This window comes from Aegilops tauschii, chromosome 1 (assembly GCF_002575655.3).
Source record: "Aegilops tauschii subsp. strangulata cultivar AL8/78 chromosome 1, Aet v6.0, whole genome shotgun sequence".
In the NCBI taxonomy this organism is placed as follows: domain Eukaryota; kingdom Viridiplantae; phylum Streptophyta; class Magnoliopsida; order Poales; family Poaceae; genus Aegilops; species Aegilops tauschii.
In genome coordinates, this window is record NC_053035.3 from 429,334,383 (window position 1) to 429,348,067 (window position 13,685).

At 43.9% G+C, this 13,685-nt stretch overlaps 3 protein-coding genes across 3 annotated transcripts; 1 reads left to right on the plus strand and 2 right to left on the minus strand.

The window, feature by feature from the left end:
• The first annotated feature begins 3,221 nt into the window (after nt 1-3,221).
• On the plus strand, nt 3,222-4,915 carry LOC109743557 (disease resistance protein RGA2-like). Its single transcript, XM_020302659.3, has one exon. The coding sequence runs from the start codon at nt 3,222-3,224 to the stop codon at nt 4,683-4,685; it is 1,464 nt and encodes a 487-aa protein (XP_020158248.1). The 3' UTR covers nt 4,686-4,915.
• Nucleotides 4,916-5,880: 965 nt separating this feature from the next.
• On the minus strand, nt 5,881-7,173 carry LOC109743556 (uncharacterized). The gene is made up of 2 exons (XM_020302658.1): nt 6,723-7,173; nt 5,881-6,464 (listed from the first exon to the last, which is right to left on the minus strand). The coding sequence occupies exons 1-2, from the start codon at nt 7,171-7,173 to the stop codon at nt 5,881-5,883; spliced, it is 1,035 nt and encodes a 344-aa protein (XP_020158247.1).
• Nucleotides 7,174-10,066: 2,893 nt separating this feature from the next.
• LOC109743548 (disease resistance protein RGA2) lies at nt 10,067-13,505 on the minus strand. Its single transcript, XM_020302650.4, has 2 exons — nt 11,831-13,505; nt 10,067-11,729 (listed from the first exon to the last, which is right to left on the minus strand). Exon 2 carries the CDS (start codon nt 11,651-11,653, stop codon nt 10,703-10,705), a length of 951 nt encoding a protein of 316 aa, XP_020158239.1. The 5' UTR covers nt 11,654-11,729; nt 11,831-13,505; the 3' UTR covers nt 10,067-10,702.
• Nucleotides 13,506-13,685: the final 180 nt, after the last annotated feature.

Genomic DNA, 13,685 nt, shown 5'->3' on the forward strand with positions numbered 1-13,685 from the left:
TTGAGACGGACGTGCCTCAACTACCGGCTCTAACTTGCACCGCCTGAAAAGTACCAATATGATGGCACATGCGCTGGATGCCATCTTCAAGGGTCGATGAACCTTGTGCCTCGAACAATGGCTTCCACAACTGCAAAAAGATGGTCATTTTGTACACACAATTAATCATCCGACTGCCGGATAAAGTGCCCTTCAATAAGGACTTTGTTATGCACATGGCAAAGAATCCACACTAACGCGACAAAGGTGATCCAAGCGACGTGGCGTCCAGTTCCAGACAGCCTATTGATGAGGGTATGGAATTGAGGAAACTATGTCGGTGCCCTTGTGCAAGCGGAAACAACCCATATACAACTCCAATGTCGATGATTTTTGTTTTCAAATAGATGATTTTTTTCAAGTTCTGATTTTTTTTCTTTCAAAAATCATTAAACCTTTTCAAATCAGTGGACTATTTCCAAAATTTTATGTTTTTTTTTTCAAAATCGATGAACCGTTTTTTGAAATCCATGAGAATTTTTGTTTTCAATTCTTGTTTCTGTATTTTTTATAAAAAATCTCGAAACAGTAGAACAAAGATCGAATCAGCGAGCAGACAACTTTGGGTATTCATAGAAATAACCCATATAAGGACACTGTAGTCACCAGTTCTCCTTACTGGCGCCTTCAGCGTCAGTTAGGAGTTCCCATTAACAAGAGGGCTCCAAGAAGGGCAGCTCTATGTCGCGCTTATAGCGAGACCTAGCGTGCCCTCGCATCTGACGCTTCCCTAAATGGGTTGGCCCATGTGTGCGGGAGGCCATGGCTTTTTTTTGTTTTTTCACTTTTTCACTTTTTTTCTTACTTTCGTTTATACATTCAAATATTCTAAATAAATATAATACAAAAAGCACTTACCAAATAATATTTGGATTTTTTTAACCTAGCATTGGAAAAAATTTAAATGTGTATAAAGATAATGTTTTCATGTATATAAAGAATATACTATATATGTGAAAAAAGTTGATCATGTATATAAAAAATGTCAATCAAGCATTTGAAAAAAATGATAAACACTATTTGAAAATGTTAATCAATCATTTTAAAATATTAAATGTGTATAGAAAAAATATTCACAATGTATTAAAAATTTCAAAATTGTATTTGAAAAATGTTAAATTTGTAGAGAAAAAATGTTCACTATGTATTCCAAAATTAATATTGTATTCGAAAAATGTAAATCAAACATTTAAAAATGTTTAAATCTATATAGAACAAATGTGGCTCATATATTCACGAAATGTTAATCTTGTATATAAAACTGTTAATCAAGCATTTGAAAAATGTTAAAAACGTGTATAGAAAAATATTGACCATGTATTAAAAAAGGTTAAACTTGTGTTTGAAAAATGTTAGTCTAGCATTTATAAAATGTTAAATATGTATAGAAAAAATGTTGACCATGTACTTAAAAACAATATAAGCTTGTATTTCAAAAAAATTAATCAAGCATTTGAAAAATGTTACATGTGTATAGAAAACATTTTGACCATGTATTCAAAAAAATTATCCTTTATTTTAAAAATGACTTGTACATATATATATATATATATATATATATATATATATATATATATAGTAAAAACAAAGAGAATTTTTTTGATGAAAAACGAGAAAAAAAAAAAGAAAACCGAAGAAGCTGAAGAAAGAAACACTTTAGAGACATGGAAAAACGGAAACCCGAAAGCCGTGAAAATCCATGAGGAAATAAAGAACCAAGAAAAATAGGAAAGTAAACAAGAAAACCCAGAGAAAACTAGTGTAAAAAAGAAAAGGAAACACATAACAAGAACGAAGGAAAACGATAAAGAAACAAAAAAACTGAAGAAAAGAAGAAAGAAAATGAAAAACCTAGTGAAAACAAAGAAATATATGAAGAAAATGAAAAATCAAAGAAAATGAAAAACCAAAGAAAACCATGAAGAACGAAAGGAAACCCGTAAGAACTGTGTGAAAAAAAAATTAAAAACGATGAAAAAAGAAAGAAAAATAGAAAACTGGAAAAAAAACGTAAAGAAAAAGATAATAAAACAAAAAGGAAAAAAACTCGGACTGAACGAGCGACAGATCGAACAAGTTAACGAGTAGTGAGGGAGCAACAGTGCGAGGGAGGAGAAGAAAATGGACCTGCCCAATGCGTACACAAGAGCAAATTCCTTCATGCGAGAGCAGCTATAAAAGCAAGACATAGCTCTCGCGGTCCAATAGAGGCAAGAAACAAGTGGAAATTGCAGACTCCTGGTCCTGGGTATGAATTGCCCTGCACGCCAATTGCTGAGGTGTTGCACATAGAGACTTTTCATTGCCATTTGTGGTGTGAATTAATCCACTCATAACTTGGGGTGTTTCACGTGGATATAGACTAGTCCTGAGTCCTGACTCCTGGAAGAGCCAGTCTGTAGTATGGACGAACCGGGGAACTCCTTGTCCAGCAAACTTTTCTGATGCAACAGCTGCCATCGATGAGCATGGTGAGGAGGGTCATACAGTCATACTTCAGAAAGGGTTGTTTTGGCAATATGGCCTACATAAAATAGGTGTAAGAAATGCGATACAAGGGCACAAAAGTCCATCAGAAAGGGTTGCCTCAGCCAACCAAATGCCCTTAATTACCAGCTAACTAAGTCAGGGAAAAAAATCATTGTCTTTACTAATAGTAGTAGAGTACTACTAGACTACTAACGGTAGGAAAGGGCAAGAAACTAAGTAAGTTGGAAATGAAAGGAAGTGAAGATTACTCTTTTTTTTTCTCTCAAACGCGCCTTCAAAAGAAACTAAGTAAGTTGGAAATAAAAATAGCGACTTGAATGTATTACCTTCAAAAGGCAGACCGCAGTTTGGACAAGACCTTGACGAATTGCATCTAGCTTGCTGAAAGCTCAGAAGTTTGCTCCCATGCCATAGTCTTTCTTTTTCCTGTGATGGAGCAGCAGCCGTAGGCTCAGAAGGTTGACTAGAAATTCTGTCCATCTCACCAGCCTCGCAACAGCAGGAAAATAGCCGCTCACCTGTCACTATATATAAATAAAACAGGTTCCAGGACATCAACTGTGAACGCAGACATAGTACCTGACCAAGGGAGTTTTTCTTGACCGGAATATCGGTCGCATATATATACATACAGAGTATATCAATGACTTATACCGTGCTCTCATACACCACCTACCTTAGCACATCTCAAGATGGATCTTGTCATAGCCGCTGTCGCAGGTGATCTCTCGAACCGTTTCATCTCTTTCCTGATGAACAAGTACGCAGATCACGCGTGCTTGGAGGACAAGGTGGAGAGACTGCAACAGCTCTTGCTGAGAGTTGGCATGGTTGTTGAGGAGGCAGACTCGCGGTACATCACCAACTCTTGTATGCTCATACAGCTGAAGACCCTGGCGGCAGCCATGTACCAAGGCCACCATGCACTCGACACCATCAAGTATGGGAAACAGAAGGATGTTGCAGAGGAATTGGTATGTGACGCATTCGCCTTATCTGTCTCCACTCCTTGCAAACGTTCTCGCACATTCGGTAAACGTGCAACAAACAGGGTTCTCGAACCAGAGTTGCAAAGCGCGCTGCAGAACCTAGAGGCTAGTGTTGCTAACATGGCGGAGTTTGTCGTGCTTTTGGGGGGATGCGAGCGCATCTCCCGTAGACCCTATGATGCATATCTTTACATCGATAACTTCATGTTTGGTCGCCATGTCGAGAAGCAGCAGATCATCAGGTTCTTGCTGCACCACAACACCCCTGGTTCTCCGGCCGTGCTTCCAATCATTGGTGGTGCTGGAGTTGGGAAGAAAACTCTTGTCGCCCATGTATGCGACGATGAGAGGGTGCGTTCTCACTTTTCTGTGATTTTGCACCTGAATGGAGATCACCTTTTCAGAATGACAGACCATGAAAGATTGTCAGGGAGGATATTGGTAGTTATTGAGTTTGTTTCATATATAGATGAAGATGACTGGACAACATTCTATCATTTTGTTATGAACATGGACAGGGGAAGCAAGGTGATGATCTTAGGTCGATCCGCAGAGCTAGAGAAGTTTGGAACAGTTAAACCTATATCCCTGAAATGTTTGGCATTAGAAGAGTTCAGGTACCTGTTCAAGACACTCGCATTCGGAAGTGCGAACCCAACAGATTATCCGCGATTAGTCGCGATGGTCGAAGAGTTTGTCATGGTGTTGGGAGGGTCACTCATCTTAGCAAATGTGCTTGCAGATGCACTGAGGAAAAATCTAGGTGCCCGTTTCTGGATGTACAGGTTGAACGCGGTCAGAGATATGGTCAAGGCGAACATTTCTTGTTTTGGCGCCCATCCACAGATGCTTCTGAATCAAGGTCACCCAGTGCACCTAATCGGCGGCAACATTTTGTCTCCTGCTGCTCCATCGCGCGTTGTAGACTGTGCTATCGGTATGGCTAATGCGCCGGAAGATGGTCTACCTAGGATTATGTTTGGGGACTTAATATCAGCAGCAGGTCACCTTGTCTTACCCAAAGGAGATTTTAGGCTAATCTCATGGGAATCAAGGCTACCGCCTTACACACAATTTATTCACTTGGTGCACTCTGTTCCAAGCTGCCGCAATGATAAAACTGTAACACCCTTGTCAGGGAAGAAGCGTCCGGGTTTATTTGCCTAACTTTTATGTAATGATGTATTTGAGTAGTATTTTGTGAGACCTTAGGAGTTGTGCATCCAGTGAAGCATGCCAATTGAAGGCGGGTCATAATTTTAATTTGTCTAGACCATCAGACCGTGTTAATGTCTCTTGAGGAAGGGTTGTTAATTGTTATGGCAATATGGCCAACATAAAATTGGTATAAGAGATCAAAATACTAGTGCATAGAAGTCCATCTGAAAAAGGTTAGTTCAGCCAACTAAATACCCACCAACTAACCAAGTGAGAGAGCACATGTGCTAACCAAATCAGGCAACAAACTTTGTATGGCGTTGCTACTTGCCAGTTTCTAGTCGTATCTAACAAGTGAGAACCAATGCAAGAACCTTAAATTACTCGCAAGTCTAATAAGATGGGGAACCGTGCGCTGACCTTGGTGGCGTGGCAGACCAGCAATCTCACATCGTCAGCTCTTCAGACAAGGTGTTGGTGGCTTCATGGTCATACATGGAACACCATCCGGGCACCAGAGCGGCGCTGACTTCCCCCGCACCCTGCCTTATTGAAGACAGAGGAAGTGACACACAATAAAGATGGTTAACGAAAAACCGAGTGCACCAAAAAAGGTATTTTTTTCCAAGAGGTTTACTTTAATGAAAAAGTTTGTATGAAATGCAATACAAATGGTTCTTTGGATAAAATTCCTATGAGATAATATCCTATAAACCAAACATCGTACACACATACGCGCGCGCGCGCGCACACAGACAAAATACATGACTTCCAAGAAGGCTCGCATTCAATATTTTCTAACTTCCACTGCAAATATATATCCAAAATTATTTATATTAATTGAATGAAAATGGCATCATTAAAACTTTCAAAAAATTAAAAATATAACATTCCATGATCAAAAGATATGTATTGGAGACCATGTCAATATTTGAATTATCTCTTTATAAACTGAGCGAATACTTGAGATTCCAACTCTACAAAATCCCCGTAGAAATTGTCCGAATCAAAAGGCCTTACAAAGGCACTGCTCTACGCTTCCTCCCAGACAGGGGAGTACTCTGTTCCGCCACACCTGGAGCACCATTTCGATTTGGAACAAAATGAACAAACGAGGTGTAAGGCGGCAACCTTGATTCCCAAGAAACCACATTGAAATCCCCTCGTGGTCTAACTCCAGGATCCATCACCAGATCCCCAAACCTCACGCTCGGTAGCAATTCCCTTTCCGCCGTAACTTCAGTGCGGCTGCTGCCACTGGTACAGGAATACACGACCCGGAGTGGAGAATCCTGGGATGCAAGACCAAGTCAGTAACGTCTATCTGGTGGCGTCTCCGGGCGAGGAGCTTCGGGTGCTCCCCAAACAGGGATAAGTTCCTCTCGACTACCCTTCTCAGCCCGCTCAAGATGCAAAGCCAGAAATGGACACTGAGGTTCCTCCTCATGATGTCTGCAAATAGATTTGCAGTGCCGATTGACCATTCGGATTGGAATTCCCTGGCCAGCTCGTCTGCTATCCGCGCTAACCGTGGGTGCTGCGCCGGGTTTGCGCTCCCGAATGGTAGTGTCTTGAAGAGATAGCTGAACTCCTCGTATGACAGGGTGTTGAGGAAGATTGGCACTGTTCCAAGTTGCTCTGTACTTTTAAGCCAGCTGACGATGATCACCTTGCTTCCACTGTCCATGCTCACCACGAATGAGCAGAACTTGGCCCAATCCTCCTCCTCGACATCTGAGACAAGCTCGACAACCACCAGTATCTTCCCTGACATAAGACCACCATGGTCTGCAATTCTACAAAAGGAATCTCCATTCAGCTGCAGAATCGAAGAGAAGTGTGAGCGGACCCTCTCGTCCTTGCATACATGGGCGAGCATAGTCCTCTTTCCGACCAGTGGACCACCGATGATCGAGAGAACAGCCGGAACACCACCGGAAGAGCTATGCTGCAACATGAAGTTCAGGAGCTTTTGCTTCTCAGCGTGTCGTCAAAACATGATGTTGTCATTGTATAGACACGCATCGTATGGTCGACGCAGCATACGGTCGCATCCACCCAAAAGAACAACAAACTCCGTCATGGCAGCGACTACATCCTCCAAGCTCTCCAACGCGCCCTGCAAGTTGACGGGGTATGTGGCCTTGTTCTTTCTAGCACTGCAAAGAACCATGCGAAAACGTTTGGGAGCAGATGGACTGCGAACCTCCCCCTCCTCTATGGACTCTTCAAGTGAGATGTAGCTGGATGCACCTAGTGCCCAGTAGCCTTGGTACATGGTGTCCGCAAGCATACTGAGCTGCACCAGCATCCCAGAGTTGGTGATGTACCGCCCGTCTGCCTCCTCGATGACCGTGGGAGCTCTCAGGAGCAGCTTCTGCAGCCTCTTCAGCTCCTTCTCTTCCGAGTATTCGTGGCTCGAGTGGTACTTGTTGGCAAGGAAGGAGATGAATCGGCTCATGAGTTCACCTGCTGCTGCGGATATGGCAAGCTCCATCTTCAAATCCTCCAATGAAAGGTGCTAATTAACAAGGAGGGGGGCAAGAGAGGGCAAGAAGCAGGTGGAAATTGCAGACTCCTGGGTATAAATTGCCCTGCACATCAATGGCTGGGGGTGTTGCACCTATAGAGAGACATTTTTTAGGATACATAGAGAGACTTTTCATTGCCATTTGTGGTGTGAATTAGTCCACCCATAACTTGTGGATACGATTCCACGTGGATATAGACTAGTCCTGACTCCTGGAAGGGCACCTTTCATGCGCCACGGAAAGATGATGGTGAAATCTAGTTTTTGCTCAGCAAACTTTTGTGTGGACGAACTGGGGAAATCCTTGTCCAGCAAACTTTTGTGATTGATGAGCCTAATGAGGAGTGTCATACTTGTGCAAGACATGTTATTCTCTCTTCAGGAAGGCTTGTTATGGTAATTTGGATTAAATAAATTAGGTGTAAGAAATGAAAATACAAGGGCACAAAAGTCCATCCCGAAAGGTTGCCTCAGCCAACCAAATGCCCTTAATTACCAGCTAACTAAGTCAGTCAACAAAAAATCCATTGCCTTTGCTAATAACTAGTCGTAAGAAAGGGCAAGAAACTAAGTAAGTTGGAAATAAAAGGAAGTGGAGATTACTCTCTTTTTTCTCGACACGCCTTCGAAAGGAACTAACTAAGCTGGAAATAAAGATAGCAACAATTGAATGTATTACCTTCAAAACGCAGTCCGCAGTTTGGACAGGACCTTGACGAATTGCATCCAGCTAGCTGAAAGCTCAGGATCTTGACTAGAAAGTTTCCTCCCATGTCATAGTCGTTCTTTTAACTGTGATGGAGCAGCTGCCGTAGGCTCACAATGTTGACTAGAAAATTTGTTCGCACAACAGGAAAATATCCGCTCACCTGTCACTATAAAACAGGTTCCTGATTGGCGTAGGAACCAACGGAAAAAGCAAAAGGGAGAACCAACGCAAGCATTGAAATTTCTTGAAGCATTTTTCCAAGACGGGGAACAGCAGTGCTGACCTGACCTGATTGGCGCGGGAGGCTGGCTAGGCTTGATCACATCGTCGGCTAGCTGTCCCGAGAACCAGTCTTGGCCTCGCGGCCATTTCGTCGAACAACACCCAGGCTGGGCACCCGTGTTGGCGCGGGAGACTGGCTCGCTCGCATCGTCGGTGCTGCCGAGGATCCGTGTTGGCCTCACAGCCATTTCGTCGAACAATTTCCGGGCACCAGTGCGGCGCCGCCTTCTGCCCAGGATGGTGGCCTCCTGGTAGGGATGAAAACGGAGCAGAAACGAACGGAACTGAGTGTTACCATATTTGTTTTCCTATTTTTTTGCAGAAGCGGAAACGAATACAGAAACCCCGGAAATGAATACGAAAATAGATACTATCGGAAACGGACACGGAGCGAATACAAAGTGGATACGGTAACATAAGTGGGCGTTGATTGGAACTTAAAAACCCCTTGAATCATAGAGAAATACACACAAAAACAAACAAATTTAATGAGTTGTTAACATGGCTATAAAATAATATAATTATGTTAGCAACTTAGCTTAGTATTGTAGTAGTACTGGACAATTGCGCATAGGGTCAAGCTGAGTACATGTGTGGTCGTAGAAGTTAGGCCTCAGATTCACTCTACTAATTGTGTCATTATGTTCTCTTTGGTGGTTGGGCTACAAAGTAGCCATAGGTCTATAGTAAAAACAGAAATTCCATATTCACGGAAACAGAAAGTTCCGTTTTCATACATGTTCCACCGGAAAACACCGTTCCGTTTCTGTTTTCATTTCCGTATTAAAAATTCCATTTCCACTTCCGTTTTGCAAATTTCCATTTCCGTTTTCATATTTCCTCTTCGTTTCCATTTTTTCTCCGGAGAAACGGAAAGTTTCCGCTTCATTTTCATCCCTACCTCCTGGAGACAGAATAAATGACAAACGTCAGAGGAGAGTAGCCATGATGAAATTTGAGCGAGGGCTTGACCTGTGACGCACTGTATAGTGAGAATCGCAGTGCGGCGATGTTCTTCTTGACAGAGAGGTGTAGCAATGATGGCATGGCGCAGAGACAAAACAGAGCCGCTGGAAATTACTTGCAGCTGCCAAAAATCAGTGGCCAGGCGACTATGCCTCAGACGACTGTAAGCCGGTTCAGACACTTTTCTTTCCTTTTCCATCGGATTAGCATCCAACGGTGGAAACAAGCTCCGGATTGCTCAAACCCAACCTAGTTTTCTGTAAACCAAAACAAAAACTGAAAGAAAATCATATAAATGAACTAATTAAAACATAAGTTTTTTTTTCTAAAATAGAATGAATTAATACATTTGACTTTCTGTAGAAGACGCCAGCAATCCCTCCAATTTGACGTTGATCTCTTGTACCATAGAGAACGTATTTTTGTAAAAAGCGAGGCATATGCCCGGTTTTAGCGAACCGAACCCCTTTAGGTTTTACAAGTTCAAGAGAGAACAAAAAAAGGATCTGGCTCAACAGCCATACAAACACACGCACATGATACAAGCCTCGACACGGGGCTTAAGGCTCAAAATCTAAACAGACACCAAAGAGATAACACGTGGACCGACAGTGGCGAGGGGAGGGGATGGAGGTGGGGGACGCGGCTCCGGCGGCTAGGGTTTCCCCTCGGTCACTCGCATGAGTGACGCGAGGGGAGCCCTCTGCACCCTGCCTTACTGGAGACAGAGGAAGTGACACACAGTACATGTGGTTAATGAAAAACCAAGTGCACCAAAAAAATGAATTCTTTCCAAAAGTTTTAGGTTAATAAAAAACTTTGGATTAAATTCCTATGAGATACAATTACACAAATCAAACATCACACACACACACACACAAAATTAGTTCATAAATACATGACTTCCTCGAAGGCTTGCATTCAATATTAACTTTGACTACAAATATATCTAAAATTATTTAGATTGATCGAGTGAAAATGGTGTCATTACAACTTCAAAAAAATATAACATTCGATGAGTAAAAGGTATGCATTGGAGACCATGTCAATATTTAAATTATTTCTTCATGAACTGAGTGAGTACTTGAGATTCTAGCTCCACGAAATCCCAACAGAAGCCGTCCGAATCGAAAGGCCTTACCAAGGCTCCGCGGGACGCTTACTCCTAGACAGGGGAGTACTCTGTTTCGCCACACCTGGAGCACCATTTCCATTTGGAACGAAATGAACGAAAGAGGTATAAGGTGGCAACCTTGATTCCCACGAAACCACATTGAAATCCCCTTGTGGCCGAACTCCAGGATCCATCACCAGATCCCCAAGCATCACCCTTGGTAGCGATTCCCTTTCTACCGTAACTTCAGTGCGGCTGCTGCCACTGGTGGAGGTAGGCACGATGCAGAGTGGAGAGTCCATGGCATGCAAGACCAAGTCAGTAACGTCTATCTGGTGGCCTCTCTTGATGAGGAACTTCAGGTGCTCCCCAAACATGGAGATGTTCTTCTCGATTACCCTTCTCAGCCTGCTCAGCATGCAAAGCTAGAAATGGACGCTAAGGTTCCTCCTCATCAGGTCCGCAAACAGAATCGCAGCGCCGAGTGAGCTATCGTACTGGAATTCCCTGGCCAACTCGTCTGCTATCCGTGCTAACCGTGGGTGCTGTACCGGATTCGCGCTCCCGAACGCTAGTGTCTTGAAGAGGTAGCTGAACTCCTCATATGACAGGGTATTGAGAAGGATTGACTCAACTGTTCCGAGTCGCTCCGTACTTTTAAGCTGGCTGATGATGACCACCTTGCTTCCATTGTCCATGCTTGTTGCTACGGCTAAACAGAACTTGGCCCAATCGTCCTCGTCAACATCTGAAACAAGCTCAACAACCACTAGTATCTTGCCTAGCAAGAGGCTATGATCATGGTCTGCCAGTGTACTAAAGGAATCTCCATTCAGGTGCAGGATCGAAGAGAAGTGTGAGCGGACCCTCTCGTCCTTGCATACATGGGCGAGCAGAGTCCTCTTCATGACCATTGGACCACCGATGACCGGGAGAACAGCCGGAACACCACCGGAAGAGCCGTGCTCCAACATGAAGTTCATGAGCTTTTGCTTCTCAGCGTGTCGTCCAAACATGATGTTGTCGTTGTATAGATACGCATCGTATGGTTGTCGCAGCATACGGTCACATCCACCCAAAAGAACAACAAACTCCGTCATGCCAGCAACTACATCCTCCAAGCTCTCCAACGCGCCCTTCAAGTCGACGGGGTACGTGTCCTTGTTCTCTCTAGCACTGCCATGGACCATGCGCAAACGTTTGGGAGAAGATGGATTGCGAACCTCCCCCTCCTCCTCCATGGACTCTTGGAGTGAGATGTATCTGGACGCATCGAGTGCCCAGTAGCCTCTATACATGGCATCCGCGAGCATGCTGAGCTGCTCCAGCATCCCCAAGTTGGTGATGTACCGCCTGTCCGCCTCCTCGATGACCATGCGAGCTCTCAGGAGCAGTTGGTACAGCCTCTTCAGCTGCTTCTCTTCCGGTTGTACGCGGCGGCTAGAGTGGTACCTGTCGGCAAGGAAGGTGACGAATCGGGTTAAGAGTTCACCTGCTACTGCAGATATGACAAGCTCCATCTTCAGTTCCTCCGATGGAAGGGCGCTAATTACCAAGGGGGTCCAAGAGAAGAGGGCAGGAGGCTGGTGGAAGTTGCAGGGTATGTGCTCGCTCCCCTGCACGAATGGCCGGATGGTGCACATAGAGTGACTTTTCATGGCCAACAGGGAAAGGGCACGCCAATTGGTCCACCTATAGCTTCTGCATACAATTCCACGCCGGACTAGTCCCGACTCCTAGAAGGTGACCTCATCTGATCTTTTCATGTGGCATGGAAAAATCATGGTGAATTCGAGTCTTCACTTTGCTCAGCAAGTCTGTAGTAGGGATGTCCAGCAAACTTTTGCCATCCATGAGTGTAAGGAGGAAAATCATACTTTTCTAGACCTTCTCTCTTCACAAAATAGGTATAAGAAATGGAAATACAAATTGAAGGGCGTAAAAGTTCATCAGGAAAGGTTGCCTCAGCCAACCAAATGCCCTTAATTACTGGCTTAACCAAGTAGTAGGTGACAAAAAAATTATGCTCTTTACTAATAATAGTACTAGACTACTGTGTAAACAATGAAGGTTGACTTGGAGTCTTCCAAAACAGGTTCTTCTCTCTTCACAAAACAGGTCGTAACTAGAAGATAATTAAAAGCAAGTCAAAATTACTATTCTTTTTCTCGACGCGCCTTCAAAAGGAAGCATTGGAAATGAAGATAGCGACAATTAAATGTATTACCTTAAGAAAACTGAGTAGAATCGCTTGGCGAAGAGACCTTTACCAACATCAAGCTGAAAGCAATGGAGGTTGACTTGGAGTCTTCGGTTTGCTCTCCAGTAACATCAAGCTGGAAATTTTCTCTTTGGCATGTCATATATAGTCGTTCATTTAATTGTGACAGAGAAGCTGCCCTAGGAATTATGGCAGTTTGTCCATCTCACCTCCCCAACAGGATTCTTTGTTCACACAGCAGGAAAAATATCCGCTCACCTCTCACTATAAAACAGGTTCCTGTCCCAGACACCAACTGTTAACGTGGTACAGCGTAGCTGACCAGGGGAGTTTATTGTCCGGAATACCCCGGGTTCTCTGCCGTGCTTCCAATCATTGGTGACGCTAGATTTGGGAAGAAAACTCCTGTCTCCCATGTATGCGATGATGAGAGAGTGTGTTCTCACTTTTCTTTGATTTTGCACCTGAATGGAGATGATCTTTTCAGAATGACAGACCATGAAAGACTGTCTGGGAGGATATTAGTAGTCATTGATTTTGTTTCAGATGTAGATGAAGATGAGTGGACAACGTTCCATCATTTTGTTATGAACATGGACAGAAGAAGTAAAGTAATAATCTTGGGTCGAAGCGCAGGCTTGGAGAAGTTTGGAACCATCAAGCATGTTTCTCTGGACTCCCTGGTACTTGATGAGTACATGTACCTGTTCAAGACACTCGCATTTGGAAGTACGGACCCGGCAGACTACCCGCGGTTAGCAGCGATGGTGGAAGAGTTCGCCATGGTGTTGGGAGGGTCACTCATCTGGCTGTACAGGTTGAAGGGTGTCAAAAATTCTGTCAAGAAGAACATCTCTTGTTTGGCGCCCATCTACAGTTGCTTTTCAGCCCAGGTCACCCAGTGCACCTAATCGGCCGCAACATTTTGTCTCCTGCTGCTCCATCGCGCGCTGTAGACTGTTCAAGACACTCGCATTTGGAAGTACGAACCCGGCAGACTACCCGCGGCTAGCAGCGATGGTGGAAGAGTTCGCCATGGTGCTGGGAGGGTCATTCATCATAGCGAATGTGCTCGCAGATGCACTGCGGAAAAACTTGAGTGCTCATTTCTGGCTGTACAGGCTGAAGGGTGCCAGAGACTCGGTCAATAAGAACATCTCTTGTTTTAGTGCCCACCCGCAGGTGCT

Coding starts and splice junctions, on each gene's coding strand:
- LOC109743548 (XM_020302650.4), bottom strand. CDS start 11,653: ATGGTCATCGAGGAGGCGGACAGGCGGTACATCACCAACTTGGGGATG.
- LOC109743556 (XM_020302658.1), bottom strand. CDS start 7,173: ATGGAGCTTGCCATATCCGCAGCAGCAGGTGAACTCATGAGCCGATTC. Junction 6,465..6,722: donor TCTTTTGGGTGGATGCGACC/GTATGCTGCGTC, acceptor GTAGAATTGCAG/ACCATGGTGGTCTTATGTCA.
- LOC109743557 (XM_020302659.3), top strand. CDS start 3,222: ATGGATCTTGTCATAGCCGCTGTCGCAGGTGATCTCTCGAACCGTTTC.